The following is a 17,262-nucleotide window of genomic DNA, read 5'->3' as shown; positions in this document are numbered from 1 at the left end:
ATTCCCCTGTACTGAGGCATATAAGGTCTATACAACCAATGGGCCTCCCTTTCCACTGATGGCTGACCAGGCCATCTTCTGATACATATGCAGCTAGAGACAGGAGCTCTGGGGGAATACTGGAAAGGGAGTACTTTACACAATGTTGTTTTTTAGTATTTGAGTTTTATAGTTAAGATCTTAATAGTTTAGTATTCTTGAGAATTATTCTTTACTAAACATTCATTATTAAAAGACTCTGACAGCCATAGTACCACTCATAGACAACATTAAAGAAATATTTTAATGATATTTAGAAGTAGATGTCACATAAATGGCTTATGGATCTAAAACTCAGCAAGCATAGACCTCAAAGAGTTTAATGAGCATTCCACAATGGAATTGACTTTACTGCTATCACAACAGGCTCAAAGCTCTCAGTAGGAAAGCTCTCACTGAGGAACAAGTCACACCAAAATAACCCTCTCTGGAAAAAGCCACCCATATTGTCAGCTGTGTTGGTTATTCCAACACTTTTCCTTAGGAAATAAGAAGAAAAGCTGGAAAATAATGAATATATATATATATATATATAATTGTGCATTAATTCTTCCACAGATGTCATTAGAAAGTATAAGTCTTTGTTTTGATTAACATAAAAGTCTTCAAACTTAGAAATATTTCCTTTCTAAGGTAACAATAGAGACTGCCATATCCGGGGATCCATCCCATAATCAGCTTCCAAACACTGACACCATTGCATACACCAGCAAGATTTTGCTCAAAGGACCCAGATATAGCTGTCTCTTGTGAGACTATGCCGGGGCCTAGCAAGCACAGAAGTGGATGCTCACAGTCAGCTATTGGATGGATCACAGGGCCCTTAATGGAGGAGCTGGAGGAAGTACCCAGGGAGCTGGGGGGATCTGCAGCCCTATAGGTGGAACAACAATATGAACTACCCAGTACCCACCCCCCCCCCCCCCCGCCCCCGGAGCTCGTGTCTCTAGCTGCATATGAATCAGAAGATGGCTTAGTCGGCCATCAATGGAAAGAGAGGCCCATTGATCGTGAAAACTTTATATGCCTCAGTACAGGGGACCAACAGGGCCAAGAAGTGGGAGTGGGGGGGGGTTGGGGGGGAGCATGTGGGGGACTTTTGGGATAGCATTGGAAATGCAAGTGAAATAAATACCCATTTAAAAAAAAGGGGGAAAATGTATTATCACTGACTATAGTTAGGATCTGAAAAAGTAGCCAGTGGACAACTTTAATATAAAACATATAGAGTAGAGGAGAAAATACTGAACAAAAAATATAGATGAAGGGCTAGAGTGACTCAGCAATTAAGTACACTTGCTATTTTTCCTGAAGATCCAAGTTTGATTCCCAGCACCCATATTTTGTAGCTTACAACTGCATATCACTCCAGTGCCATATAATCAGATACCCTCCTCTTGCCTCCATGGGCATCTACACTCATGTGCACATACTCTTACACAGACATGCACAGACACCTATCATTAAATATACAGCACATCTTTTTTGAAAGAGTATACAAAAGAGATTAGGTCCTTGGAAGTGGCAAAAATACCTCAAATCTGGAAAAGTATGTGATGCTTGGCATTTAAATCTCAGGTCTTTGGACCACTTTGCATGAAAGTATGAAGAAGCTGAAAGAGAAAAGAGAAGCGTAGTAATAAAACAGGAAATGAAAATATTTACACACTCCATGTCATGTTAAATATCCTGAATAAAATGGCCTCTTTGGCTATTTTATTTTGAAAAATAAAAATAATGGAATACAAGATCAGTTTTAGTTACCAGTTTTTGACATTTAGCTCCATCTGTAGTAATAAACAAATAAGTAATACCAATTAATTAACAAAGCCAAATGGCATTTTAACTCAGAAACCAATGTTTACTACACGATTTACAGAGGAATTAGTGGGAATTATTTTCATTTTGGTCATTGGAGCCGAATTGGAGAAAGTTATACCCGCCATTTGTACATGCAGTCATAAAGAAAAATGTGAGAAAATTGTGATTAAAAATTTGACCTCCCGATCATTTCAAGCTCCAAAGTAAACAAACGCTGACTTCAGTAAAGATTAAATCCAAAATCTTTGTCATTAAATATCACTTTCTGCTTTCTGCTTGTAAATATCAATACCTGCTTCTGCAGTCCTACCTCTTAGAAACCCAGCCTAAATAAGCAATGGAATTGAGATGTGCGACATAATGCCAAGCAAGGGCCTGTGTATGTATTTATAAGGAAGAAGATACCTTAATAGAGCCTAGAGCACTACATTGCTTGACATTCGGGAGTGTTTCCTTTCCCAACTCTTGCTAAGCAATTTTTAGAACACTGATGAAAGAATAAAATTGTTCTTTACAGTCATTCCTGGCAGCAGAAGTTGAGAGCAATCTGTAGTGTTGGCTGTATTTCTCGTTCTCATTCAAATTTTAATGGAAAATTCAAAACTTTTGGTCTCTCAGATTCATAAAAATCTGGGAACACATGGCTTGACATCAGTAGATCCCAGTATTCACTTTCTTTTGCTCTGTTTCTCAGGCAACAAAGCATGTGTTAGCTTACTCTACCTGTGACCGCTGGAGGACTAATTTTTGTTGTTTGTTTGTTTGTGTGTGTGTTTCAATTTTAGGTTGTACAGGAGGAAATCCCCATTCCATCCAGCTTTGTGAGGCTGAGTTACCTGAGCAGTAGAACACCTGGGTATAAAACTTTGCTACGGATCCTTTTGACACATTCAACAATTCCTGTGGGCATGATTAAAGTACACCTCACAGTTTCTGTGGAAGGGCGACTCACACAGAAGTGGTTTCCTGCTGCAATTAATCTGGTCTATACATTTGCTTGGAACAAGACTGACATCTATGGACAGAAGGTTTGGGGCCTGGCAGAAGCTTTGGGTATGTTGAAGTATTTCTATTTATTTCTATTTAAATAGCAGTATTATGCTTACAAAACAAAAAATATTAGATGTGTATCAATTTGAATTTGTAATATTTATTAATCTTTCTTCCAGTTAAAGAATATAAGGTTTTCTTTTTCTTAAAGTAAACACATACTTTGGACCTGATTAGATTTCTACTTTGATATATTTTTGTTTAAATATATTTTAGTCTCATGACAGTAGAATACCAGTGGAATCACACAGTATCTAACTAGTAACTGCCTCCATACTTGACAATTGCTTTCTAACTGCGGTGCTGTGTTCTGAAGGACTTTTTATTTTTAATTTGACATTTAAACTGTCATTTTAACTTAAAAACTACCAAATTCTAACTTATAGGTATTTCTACTTGTTATCGCTTATGTCTAAGATGGTTAGACTCCATTCACTTACTACTTTAGTGTGTTAAATAAAATGACATCATCCAGGTTTCCTACTCCTTTTGATTTTCTATAATCTTGAGACAGAGTATTGCCATATTGTCCAGAAGCCTAAGGACAGATTAGAAGCTGAATCTCTGTGGAGGAGCTGTTTACACATCCTTCCTTAGAAGTGTTTACCATGCTATGTCTCCACAGAACTAAGCAACATTTCTTAGACTATAGTGTATCAAATTCCTCTCCTATTCCAGAGGAAAATGAAAACCCTGCTGTCTTTTCTCTGCCTAGTTAAGATGCACATACTCGACTCATGACATAATCTATGCTGGACTTTATTAAAACACAAGGAGCATGGGCAGATTTAGATGCCCTCAGTCCATTCCTCAACAAGATTTCGCTGCTTTCCCCAGTAGGAGCTGGATTGTACTTATTAGTGAGCTTACCTTAAACTTTAGTACTAACTACTTTCCCTTTCTCTCGGGTCTTCATCTCCCAGTCTGCTGGTTTAATTTCTCTTGTATTCAGATTCCTGAAGAAAGAGTATCATATTAGCCAGTCAATATGTAGTATAGAAAAAACTCTAACTCAGAACTGGACCACAAGGCCAATTTACACACTCAGTCTCTCTTGAGTATAGCAGTTACACTAAAGGTATAGAGACTCCTTCTCTAGGTTCAGATTACCTTCCTGGTGGGTAGCCATCTGTCTCTAAGCTCTCTTTGATCTCTGTGTCAACATTTTCTCCCTTACTCCTATGAGAAGGGTTTCCAGTGCTGCCCAGTGCTGCCAGTCTGATAGTTAGCTTTCTTCATACTTTCATTCAAATTCTTTGCAGTACCCATTTCCTGAATCTTTCTGTGACCCTAACTGATATATACACAAAGGCCTATAATCTTTGACCCCAGATTCTAGCCTATAGCTCTTGATTTCCTGGGCAGAATAAAGTAAAATTTTTTACACTTCTCTATAGCTCTTTTGTTTGTTTGTTTGTTTGGTTGGTTGGTTGGTTGGTTGGTTTGGTTTTTGTTTTGTTTTTGTGTTTGTGTTTGTTTTTGCTTTTCTTGTTTTTCAAGACAGGGTTTCTCTGTGTAGCCCTGGCTGGCCTGGAACTCACTCTGTAGCCCTGGCTGGCCTCAAACTCAGAAATCTGCCTGCCTCTGCCTCCCAAGTGCTGGGATTAAAGGTGTGCACCACCACCGCCCGGTTCTCTATAGTTCTTTATCTTCAAAATGTTTAGGTACCTCCTTAAACCTCTGCTGGATTTAAAGATTAGTTTAGTTGTTGGTGTTACGATTGGTTATTTTCTTAAACTGTAACATGTACAAAATTATCAACATAAAGAGCTGACTACTATAATTTCTATTATTTCTTCACAAGATTTATGTGCATAAAGCTGGACCTGATTTTAAAAATAACAGCTTTGTTGGGACATAATTTACATACCATAAAACCTTGCCTACAGGGAGTGCTCAGATAGTTCAGTCAATAGAGCATAAGACTCAATCTCAGGGTCATGGATTCTAGCCCAAATTTGAGTGGATACATATAATTTCCTGCCCCTAGAGGCTTTGCCAGTGTAGCTACTATGTCACATGCACATTATTGGGTGGCAAAGAAGAGAGAGGCTATGTCTATACTCTGTTCTTCTCTATGAACTTCTGAATGATTAGCAGCCTAACATTCCCTAAAAACCTGAGAATACCACCAGTCTAGCACCAAGCAGGCCCAGATGGGTTCTCAGGAAGGAGAGCAAGTAAGAGACTAGAAGAGCCCTGCCTGGATTATAAGGAGGTAGAGAGTAGAACTGACCCTGGTTGTGGGAGAGCTGACCCTGCCTCTTGTTTGTTGTAAGGTGGCATCAGCAAGGCGGGGGATCCTTTCCCTCCCTTTTACCTCACCACTGGCAGTGAGTGGGAGAACTGGCCCCAATAGGGTCATGAGAGCAGGAGAGCTGTCCCTGCTCCTCATCTGCTACAGCACTTGGGAGAGCAGGCCCTGCACCTCACCTGCCCAGCACAATAGAGCTGACCCTGAACCAAAAGAGTGTATGTGAGCTGGCTTCAAGAGTGTAAGCATGGGAGAGCCATCCCTGCACCTTGCCTGGGCAGCACAGTAGTGCTGACCCTGAATATGAGGCTTCCAGGTGAACTGGCCCCGAGGGCGTAAATGTGGGAAACCGAGATCTGCCTCTCATCTGAAGGGAAGTGGAGCAGTGAGAAAGATACCCTGTTCCCCTCCCTCATTCCTCCGCATCTATGGCAGGTGAGAGAGCTGGTCCCAGGTTCCTGAGAGTGGGAAAACTATACCTGACCAGCTGCAACACTTTGGAGAGTGGGCCCTGTACCTTGCCTGAGCAGCAGGGTAGAGCTGGCCCTGGTTGCAGGCATTGCTGGTGAGCCTGCCCCAGGGTGTGAGAGCTAAAGAGCTGCTAGGCTGACCAGCTCAGAGACATCGCAGGTCCAGTTCCAGGGCTTTGGATCGGCCTACCCCAAATCTATTCCACCGATGAACTGCTGGAGTACAGGAAGGATCCAGTCCTACAGATACACAAACATACAGAATCCAAGAGAAATTCCAGCCCAGTGAGGTTCCAGTATAAATAGTATAGCAGAAACCAGAGCAACAAGTCATTGCAAGGAACATTGGCAAGCAAAGAAGTGTGGACAAAAGAATATACTGTGGGACACACTGTGATACAATACAGTTTTCACAATTAGATTTTGTTGTAGTTGTTGAGGGGGAGGTTGCAAGGTTAGGGGCCAGGTACAAGGGGAGAGAGAGATGAGTGAGATTGGGGTACATGATAGGAAATTCACCAAAAAACAATAAAAAGTTTTTTTTCAAAAAAACCTTACAATTATAGTAAGCTATTAGCACAATTCAAAATAGTATGCAACCATCCCCAATATCTAACTCCAGATCACTTTTGTCATTAGCGCACAAAGGCACTTCACACATAGTAGCAGTTACTCTTCGCACCTCTCTCTTCTGCTCCTGGAATCCATTAATCTCCTTTCTATCTTCCTAGATTTCCTTAATTTGTATATTTCAAAGCAGTGGCACCATATAGTAAGTGGCCTTTTGAGCTCGGCTTCTTTCACTTGGCGTAACATTGCAATTGTTCAATACATAAAGCTATACTTCCACTTTGTGACTGAAAAATATTCTAATACACACACACACACACACACACACACACACACACACACACACACACATATATAAAATAAGTTTGTCCCTTTATCAACTCAAAGACATTAGCACTGTTTTTACTTTCTGTCTGTTTGAGTGGTATTCCTATAAATATTTGTACATGTCTTTATTTGAATACTTGATTTCAATTATTTTGCATATATACCTATATTTATGGACAGTATGGTAATACCATGTTTAAATTATTTAGAAACCCCAAACTATTTTTTCAGTGACTGTACAGCTTGTTTGTATGTGTATGTGTGTGTGCTGGTATACATGTGCACAAATGCATATGGAGGCCAGAGGTTAATGTGAAGTGTCTTTTTTAATCATTCCCTGCCTACCTTTTTTTTGAGATAATATCTGTCATAACAACATAGGACTCAGTGATCTAGCTACTCTGGCTGACTAGGAAGCCCCAGGGAAATAGCATGTGGTGGTTTGTATGTGCTTGGCCTAGGGAGTGGTGCTATCCTGTTGGAGTAGGTGTGTCACTGTGGGCGTGGGCTGAAGACCCTCACCCTAGCTAGCTACCTGGAAGTCAGACTTCCACTAGCAGCCTTCAGATGAAGATGTAGAACTTTCAGCTCTGCCTGCACCATGCCTGCCTGAATGCTGCCCTGCTCCCACCTTGATGATGATGATGGAATGAACCACTGAACCTGTAAGCCAGCCCCAATTAAATGTTGTCCTTTATAAGACATGCCTTGGTCATGGTGTCTGTTCACAGCAGTAAAACTCTAACTAATACACAGCACCAGGCTTTTTATGTAGGGTTAGAGGATTGAACTCAGGTCCTCAAGTGTACATAGTAAGCATTTCACTGCAGAAGTATTGCTCTAGCATCTGTATCATTTTATCTACTTCATTTTATACATGAATTGCATTTCTTCTTCATACATATATCAATAACTGAATATCTAAACTCTTCCTCTGTGTTCTAGTTAATAATCCTCAATGATGGAACCACTGATATATTTATCTATAATTATGGAATCATATAAACCAAATATATAAGCAAAAATTAATGTGCAGACTCTGATATTGACTTCTTTTAAATGTTCACCCATGTGTGCCATTATGACTGTAAAATAACTAATTAAAATGCCATATGGAAGGCTTTAAAAAGAGGAAAAGGAAAGGAGAAATGGTTTCAATATAATCTCAAAAATTTTTAAAGAAAAAGAATGTTAAAAACAGTTGTTTTTTTGTTTTGGGTTTTTTTGTTGTTGTTGTTGTTTTTGGTAAGGCTAGTGATAATAATTAAAGCAAAACATCATGAAAACCCTTAGAAATATCCGAAGTGTAAAGTAAAACAAAGATTCTTTATACATTTAAGAGTAAATTTTAGAGTAGGGGAAAAAATTGGCAATGTTCCCAAATAAAAGGTCAAAATAATTGCACAAATAGTACCTATGCTGAAATATAGATTATTTCCCTTGTAGGGAATGCTCCAGTTAGCCATGATTTAAGGGACTGGTGGCTAAAGAGACATTATTTACTACTTATATTTTATCTCTGTCTCCCTATTTTAGCTTGAAAAAGGAAACAGGTGATTGTTTATTTTTAGTGTTCACCACATTTTAACACATTTTAAAAGTATTTGGTTTAGGAAAAGGTTAGTAAATAGGTAAAGAAAACCATGTTTCTTTATTGAAGGAAAACCTTAATTTGTGTTATATTTATAGATATAATCTATAACACATGTTTATATATATATATATATATATATATATATATATATATATAACTTAAATAGATTCATGACTTATACTAGCCAGATATTCATGTTTTCTTTTCCTTACAATAAATTTAATGTTTTAATTAAAATATAATTAGATTACTTTTCCTTCTCTCTTTTCTCCATCTAGTCTCTCCCAGCTACCTTCTCTCAAACCCCTCCCCTGCCCCCAACTCTCATGTTCATGGCCTCATTTTCTTTAATCATTTCTGTGTAATCAAACAATAAATACACATGCATATATGTATATATACATATGTACAAATAAATACAATTTTTCTCATTTGCATGTATATGGTGTCAGGACTGACCACTCTGCATTGGACAACCAATAAGGAGGTACATACCTGGGATAGATTAATTCTCTTCCCATCATGGAGAATAGCATAATTTTCTAATAATGGTAAAAAGCATTTGAAGAAGTGGCATAATGAAGTTATAAAGAAAGATGGTGAACCCCTGAAAAAGAACAAAGAAATTTTCAAGCAACAAATGTATGGAGACATAGGTATTAAACATGTAATCACTGGGGTGAAATGTTCACAACTATAATATGCTCTGAACAAACATTTACTTATGAACATGGCAAAATTTTATAATTAGTATACCAATATGTGTAAAAATAGTTTTTAATCAGGTAGTAACAGCAATGTTATATAAGGCGTTGCTTAGATTGCTTTTAAATTTAGAAATCTTAATATAGATATTTGACAAAACATAAAATAACTAACTTACTATAAAATATTCACCTGTTACATCTGCGAATGTTATGTTGCATGCCAAAAGAGAATTAAGATTAAAAACAAACTTCAATTTGATGATTAGATTTAAATATATGATTAAAGATTGTCCTACTTTGTCTAGGCCTACATTAACAGAAAGGCCTTGAAAATGAAAGAGGGAGTCAGATGGAGAGATCAGAGTTACAGGAAAATATAACTGTGTGACAATGACACAGAGAGACAGATATGTAGTACTGGTCTTGAAGAGGCAGTATGAGAACCATAAAGCAAGAAATATGAGTGGTCACTAGAAGCTGAGGATGACAAATATGGGATCTACCCTTAAAGTCAGTGGATGTTAGCTTAGTTCTGCTAACACCTTGGATTTTGTTCATTGAAACCCATTTGAGACTCATGACTACTTCAACTTTAAAAGGACAAATTTATTTTCTTTGAATCCTTTCAGCGTGTGACAGTTTTTGCAGTAGCAATAGGAAACTGAAGTAAGCCTTAGCCATTGTTCATAATGTTCTACTTATAGCAAGGAGATTGATTAAGACTATGGCCAAGAAGGACTTAACTCTTGTTCCTTCTCATACCAATTAACTGTCAATCTCTGGCCCAGCTATTTCAAAATGATGGACTAAGAGGAGTCCAAATTTAAATAAGCTGAATTTGAAGTGGTGGAGAATATCTAAGTTGAAATGTCACATAGTTTGAAATGTGGAAATCTTGCTTCACACGTAGCTCAGCTTTGGGGAATAGGTATTGTATCTAAGGACCAGAATGTCACAAAAGAAGAATAAAGTGTTGAAAGACAACCAAAATGGAAAGGGGAGTGTTTAACATCCTAGGCTATCCCATCATTTACTGCAAGGAAGCAGACCTTGGCAAGTGGGATAATATGAGTGAAAAAATTACCAATAGGGGTTATATGAACTCCTTACTAAAAAACAAAACAAAACAAAAGTATTGGTGAAAACTAATAAGATTGATTAATCCAAGCACACTATTGATCAAGTGGAAGGAGAGTAAAACTCACCCTAATCTTCACTACAAAAGCAGCAATCACTAGTTCATCCAGCTTAAAGATGTTTTGGTCTGATTCATAGACAAGACTGCCTTGCTGAAAACTGCCCATGATCATTTGAAAGGGTTTGGCCATAGTGCTTCATTCCCTGGTTCTAAAGCAAGTATACTGTCTAGAAATCATTGTATTTTAATTTCATTTCTTTCCCAACTCTATGGCTTAAACAACAATATAAAAATCACTACTGTTAGGTTCATAGTGCTGTTAAAATTCTAGAGATGGCATATTAAATTTGACAAACTAGCTTGTTCAGGGCCTCTGATCTGCATCTATTATGTGAATTTTGTCAAAATAATTCCCTATGTCCGCCTGTGTCTGCATATATTATCAATGTATAATAATGCATTCTGCCTGGTCTTCATTTTAATTAAATTAAATTGCTGCAGTTTAGAGTCCTGGAAGTTCAGAAAATCAGCCATCCGCCTTTAGTAGTCCTGCCATAAACAATCCTATTTTTCTTCAAGGTTATTGGCAACAATGATTGCATAATTATTTAGTACAGTAGTTTGGCAAGAAAGAGTGGTGTTTCTGTGAGAACTAGACTTCCTGAAGGTTCACAATGCATAGGAGTCTGTCTAAATTGTGTTAGAGAGAAACAGGGGAACATTAATAGTAATAGGTACTAAGCTATAGCTGCTTTGTGCACACAAAACACTCCTGAGAATGATGCTTTAGTGTTCATAAATTTTCCTTCAGTAAAACCTAAACTAGCTGGGCATCCATGAGAACAGGACACACTGAATATTTTAATAATAAATAAGGAGTGCTTTACAATTTGCAAGGTACTTTCATATACATTATTTCATTTTAATCCATATAGCATTCCTGCTTGGTAGGCATAGCACAATTAATAAGATCTCCAATATCCAGAGGAAGAGTCTGAGGTTCAGAAAGAGCCTAAAAGCCTGTGCTGAGCAGGAATTCCAACTCAAATGGACGCTGCATGTCTTTTTCTGCTGTCATTCTTGACCCACCTTAACAAGCACCCAATTTCTATGCCCCAGTGACTTCCTGTCAGGAAAGCTAGCAGAGATAATAATCTTTCATTTCTTTCCACTCATGAATTCATAATTGTTAACTGAGAACAGAACCGTGTTAGACCATCAACTTTATAGGCACAGTGCCTAGGGTGTAAGTTTTTTAAGGAACAATTACATGCTTGCAACCTCAAAGCAAAGCATGAAAAGAAAAATAGAAAAATCACTACTAATAAATGTTACGTGAGTGACTGCAAAACCAAGCATTATGTTTCTCAGAATGCTTCTCAGGTGCTAGTCAGGTTTTCACACTTAAATATAAGATGTTTAGTGCAGAGTATAAATCCTGTGCACTCTAATATGAGATAGAGTCTTTCTAAAGTAAGAACTGAGTATTATTGTCCTTTTCAGTCTGAACAAACTCATGGGTAGATTGTAAACCTCATTTCATGAGTCAAGCAGCATTTTTGGAATAATAGAATACAATTTAATGGATTGTACTAGAACAAAAGTTATCAGAATAAAATAGAAAGTATCAAAATATGATGCTAGAAGAGAATAAATAGTGCATAGGGACATTTTATTTCACTGTGTGTATGTTACTTTATATATGGTGACTCACAATCAACAAACTCTTTATTGTGGCATTCAGAAATGAAAGTTGGAGAGCCATTTGTAAGACAGGGTCTAGAGACAAAAATTTCATGATTTATCAAAGAATACAACAAACAAATCAGTCAAGTCAGCGTTTGTAACTATTATTGCCTTCCACTCCCTTCTATAAACTCATGTCAAGATACTACAGACCTTCAAGATGTGGTGAGAAAATAATTTATCCTTCGAAACTAGATGCCTTTGGCAGTAAAAGGATATTTATTTTCTTTACAATATTACATCCCTTTTAATAAAGCATGGTTTTAAAAGCCCATTTCCAAGATGAGTCTCCCTCTTCAAAAAAAGGCCTACCCAAACAAAACTGTCTAAACAATGTGAAAGGATAACAATCTTTAGTTTTACCTTTTATTAGGTGAGGTTGGGAATGACTGGTCACTCTTCATTTTTGATGCACTGGAGAGAAAGTGACTCCGGCCAAACCGAGCTCCTTTAAATTTTATAAAAGTGCCAAGTATCAAAGTATTCAGCGCATGCTATTCTTTTACCTAAAATGTTTTTTTCCTATGGCACACAATTCATAAGAGGTCAACTTATAATTTCATGTCGGTACAGTGGCATCAAAACAATGTGCATTCAGTAAGAGCCATACTTTGAATTGTGATCTTCTGGCTAGTGATATATAGTCCCACATTCTCTGGTGTTGCTTTTAATCACTCAATTAAAAGAGTAAATAACTGATACTATACAATGTTGCTAAACTCTGATGTACAGAAGGTTAAGTGTGTTAACTGCCTTTTTTACTCCAAATATTTTCAACGTGCAAACACAAGACCATTGTTAGCCAAGGGAATTCTCTAGAGTAGTCCCTCCGCTCTCATCTGGGCTTTCACTTTTCTTGGTTTCAGTTACCCAGTGAACTGAAGTCTGAAAATATTAAATGAAAATTTCTAGAAATAAATACTCCATGCAGTTTTAGACTGCATGCCATTCTGAGCAGCATAATGATATCTCTCCCCATTTCATCTTGCCGAGACAAGAATAATTTCAGGCTAGTGCGATGGCTCAGCTAGTAACCTGCTTTACATGCAAGCCTGGTGACCTTCCCTGAGTTCCATCCTTAGATGGATCAAGGCACAGGTAAATGGAGAGAGCTGACACCACAAAGTTGTCCTCTGACCTCCAATGTCTTCAGTATGGCACATACATACACACAAACTCTATGCATACCTAACCATAATTTTGAAAAACAAGAAAAGAATCATCTTCGTGTCCAGCATATCCATACTATAGATACTAATGGGCTATTAGTGTCACATAGAAGAGTCTGTTATCAAATCAACTGCCATGCTATTGGAGCATTTGTGTTCAATTAATGCCTAATTTACTTAATGACTCCAAAGCACAAGAACAGTGGTGTGAAACAGACACCACAGCATGAAACATGGAAGGATGGATTAACTCTGATTATGTGTGTGACAATGCTGCAGGGCACAGAGATAAAAATACCAGCATAAAGGTTTGCAACTGTCCACAGATTCAGGCTATCCACAGATGCTGTAAGAGGTCTTAGAACATGTTCCCCAAAAGTGAGAGAGTAGTAGTATAATTACTAGGTAAATATCCTCTCTTTGTCTCCTCCATCCAACATAAATTCCCTCATTAGAATCATTCCTAATGGTTCACTCCTAATAATACAGATTTTCTTGTTGTAACACTTACCAAAGCATATGTAAGTTTGTGTGTGCTATTTATTTTTCTTTCATATTTTTTCTTTCACTAGAATATATAAGCTGTGCCAGGAGGAATTCTGTTTTATTCTGTTTTATTCATTCCCATATCCCCAGTGTCCCATACAGTGCCTGTCAACAGGAGGTACTCAATAAATATTGCACATTTGTTGAATGATTGAACAAACAAATGAATAAAGTGAGAAGTGACCCCTTAGTCTTGCCTATGTAGCGGAGTGATGTGGCTCCACAGTAAAAGGCAGACACAGGCACACAAAAGAACTCCCAAATATGTATATGATCCCAGAACATCTCTCTGGTCTTTATGCAATTAGACTTGTACAAGGCATCTGGGAAACAATGTTACAACACTGGGTTTCAGTATACAAGACCTATTATGAAACAGTTGAATAGCTCTTAGATGCCTTTTATACTTCTTCTATCCTTCCAATTGCATATGTCCTAACATTATCATCTTGCATAACCCATTTTGTGAATGGATACGGTGTATATCCTAAAATATTAATACCGTCCAAGTCAAATCCACTGAGTGGCTAAAAGAATAATGTATCATTATCAGGTTGAATTTAATTTAGGACCACAGTGATGGCTCAACATTGGGGAATCTATTGTTTTAACTCACTATCTTAGAAGATTAAAGTAGGCTCCACCTAGCAGCTGACACAGAGAGTTACAAACACCCACAGCCAAACAGTGGATGGAGCTTGGGGACTCTTATGGAAGAATAGACAGAAGGATTACTGGAAGAATAGGAACTCCACAGGAAGACCAACAGAGTCATCTAACCTGGACCCTTGGGGCTCTCAGAGCCTGAACCACCAACCAAAGAACATACACGGGCTGGACCTAGGCCTCCCCACACATATGTAGCAGATGTGCAGCTTGGTCTTCATGTTGGTCCAGAACAACTGGAAAGGGAGCTATCCTGAAAACTTTTGCCTGTATGTGGAATATGTTCTTCTACTTGGACTGCTTTGTCTGACGTCAGTAGGAGAGGAAGCACCTAGGCTCACGAGACTTGATATGCCAGGGTAGAAAAATACCCAGGGGGCCCCACCCTCTCAGAGGAGAAGAGGAGGGGGATGGGTTAAGGATTGTGGGAGGGGGTGACTGGGAGGAAGGCAGTGAAGTGGAGGTAAAGCGAATAAGTAAAAGAATTAAATTTAATTTAAAACAAAAGAAAACACTATGACTAATTTTGCAAATCCTGAAAAAGCACTCAATATAAACTCATTACCTGATAGAGACAGTCTTAATAAATTAGAAATTATATATAAACAAAGCATTTTAGGCTAAGAGTGTGTCAAATCAAGTGCTATAATAAATTACTAGAGAATAGGAAAAAATACAACTCTGAGAGCACGTACTTACTTATAGTAGATAACACTTTAGCAACATAGTTTTAGTCAGTTGTTATGGCCTTTCTTTGGTTCTGTGGGTATTCTGTGTCATTTTCTGATTTTGCTTTATCATAGCTTTAATGAAACATTTATTGTTCAATTAAATGACTTCTCTTGAAGAAAACTGCTTTCAGTTTCTTAGTTATTTTTAAATGTTTTCAAATTATTTCTAGATGTATTTTGAGTTCATGAAGGTAACATATAATTTTTTTCCAGTGACTACCAGACTACTTTTAATTATATATTACTTTCATAAATGCAAGCATTATGAATTCTGAAGCCTCTGCCTGAAGCTAGTGAAAACCATCTGCTTAATCTTGTCCTATTTCACATATCACCTTCGTTGCACTGTATCTTTACCTTGGCTGCTTACTGTCAATCCCTTATTTTTGCCACTATAGATGAATGGTACAGTCCTTACACTGGATGGCAGTGATAGTATGGCCCCTTAGTCTTCTTTTATTTATTTTCACTTATTTGTATTTCATGTGCATTGGTGTTTTGCCTGCCTGTATGTGTGTGCAAGGGTGTCAGATCCACTGGTACTGGAATTACAAACCATTGTGATCTACTATGTGGGTGCTGAGAATAGAACCTTGGTCCTCTAGAAGAAAAGCCAGTACTCTTAACCACTGAGCCATGTCCCCAGTCCCTGCTTTTGGCCTTCTTATAGTCCACATGTGATACAAAAAAAAAAGTGATGATGCCCATATAGACTGAACATTAAGAAGGTTTTGGTTTTCGTACATTTTTAATGCCTCAGAGAGAACAAGCTAGTCTTTCTTATTCAATCTTCTTTATAAGCCAGTGTAACATTTTCAAGAAGACTAACAATGAAGTCAGACATGTGCCCCTGTGACTAAAAGACATAGCCCTCTGCAATAATGTGTATCATGACAACCAGTGACCCGTGCTTAGCAAATATTTGCTTATTGTCTCTGCATGAATGTGAGGCAAAGAATACAGAAAGACAGAACTCTAGGTGGAATTAAGGGTGTCACAAAGGAGAGCATTACATGGCTCAAAGAAAGTATTCTTCCATATTGATTTTTTCAACTGCCTTTTTAGTATCTTCACACCAACATGAGGCCCTGTGCCAACCCCTGTGTCTAAACCATTTCTACAGTCCTTCTGAAATACTGTAGAATTATTGTTTTCTTTCTTATTATACTAGCTTTGCTAGTCTCACTTCAGAGTGCCAGAGGCTGTATCTGTGACTTATACAGCACTGTGTTAATGATCAAATACTGTAGGGAACAGGCCAGAAACTGGTCATGGTCCACTCTGTTTACTTAGCATGGCAACTGTCATGGTCTTGAGCAGAATGTTGTGTCAAAGCTTAGCATTTTTAGCACTAGATCTGATATAAATCCCCTTTCCCTATATTTAATTATACAAAAGACTGGGGCTTTAGTGCACAGCAGTATGCTTCCATGAGAAGCTGAAGATTGGGCTGCTGCTGCATATTTGTATTTATTGCTTTTTGAGAGCAGTTCAGCATCATAGAGTGAAACTTTTCCTTCTCAGAAGCCAATTCTAAGTTCCAGGATTATGCTAAAGTAGGCTGCTGTCAGAAAGAAACCTTGCCTTGTTACTATGAGCAAGGAGTTGCACACAAAAATACACCAACACACAGCCATTCTCATTAAAGTCAGTTGGAATTTTGGATAAGTCTTAAGTATAAATTATAACTTTATTAGCTCATAGAGCTTTCTCGGGAGAAAGTAAATCTAATAAAAATTAGAAGGAACTTATTAAGTGGCTGCCTTGTTGCTATTTGCTGTGACTGGGGAGGGAAAAAAAAGTAATATAATTGTGGGGTTTGCAGCCAATGCACTTTTTTGTTGTGGACTAGAGAGCAATTCAGAGACCAGATAGGAGGAGGTAAAAAGAGTCTGCATGTCTCATTACCATTGCATTGAGAACTGTTTAATTGATGCTTTATGTAAGTGTTTCCTGCTGCCGAGTTAGGATGGTCTTTAACTGTTACTGAGAGGAGAAAAGCAGGCTCCACACCATCATCAGAGGTCACCAAGGTACACTGCTTATTTGCAAAACTGCACAATCACCTTCCGGAGAAGGGATTCTAGGGGAGCTTACCAGACTTACATTGTACAGAAGGCAGATCCCATAATTGCCAGGCATACTGTGGGGAACGAGATGATGGCTTTAAAGAAACTTGCAATTATTGTTGTTGTGATTATTTATTAATCAAGACTTTTAAACATTGACAAGAGAAGCAGAAACCATGTCACTGTATTCAACATTCTCTAACCACCTGATTTTTCCAACATGGGATGCATTGTAATATTTGGCTTGTTACTTTGATCCTAAAGTTGAACTTTCCAAGTACTATGCAAAAGGAGTGAAAATTTGAATCATACAGCATTAATGCTAAATGGGGAATGAAAAGAATTATTTAATACATGTCTCTTTA

General features: G+C 37.8%; 1 protein-coding gene and 1 non-coding gene across 3 annotated transcripts in view; both read left to right on the top strand.

The window, feature by feature from the left end:
• The window catches only part of Tenm1 (teneurin transmembrane protein 1), an 889,421-nt gene that overhangs the window by 741,278 nt on the left and 130,881 nt on the right, over positions 1-17,262 (top strand). For both annotated transcript variants that reach the window (XM_029473263.2, XM_029473264.2), the window contains one exon: positions 2,646-2,913. In XM_029473263.2, coding sequence (XP_029329123.1) covers positions 2,646-2,913 — 268 coding nt within the window. The remainder of the gene's footprint in view (positions 1-2,645; positions 2,914-17,262) is intronic.
• LOC115030189 (small nucleolar RNA SNORA17) lies at positions 4,890-5,019 on the top strand. The gene has a single exon (XR_003835810.1). It is a non-coding gene; the product is annotated as a small nucleolar RNA SNORA17 (small nucleolar RNA).

This window comes from Mus caroli, unplaced genomic scaffold, assembly GCF_978045245.1.
Source record: "Mus caroli unplaced genomic scaffold, Mus_caroli_1 scaffold_5, whole genome shotgun sequence".
NCBI lineage: Eukaryota > Metazoa > Chordata > Mammalia > Rodentia > Muridae > Mus > Mus caroli.
This window is presented reverse-complemented; position numbering and strand designations above follow the sequence as displayed.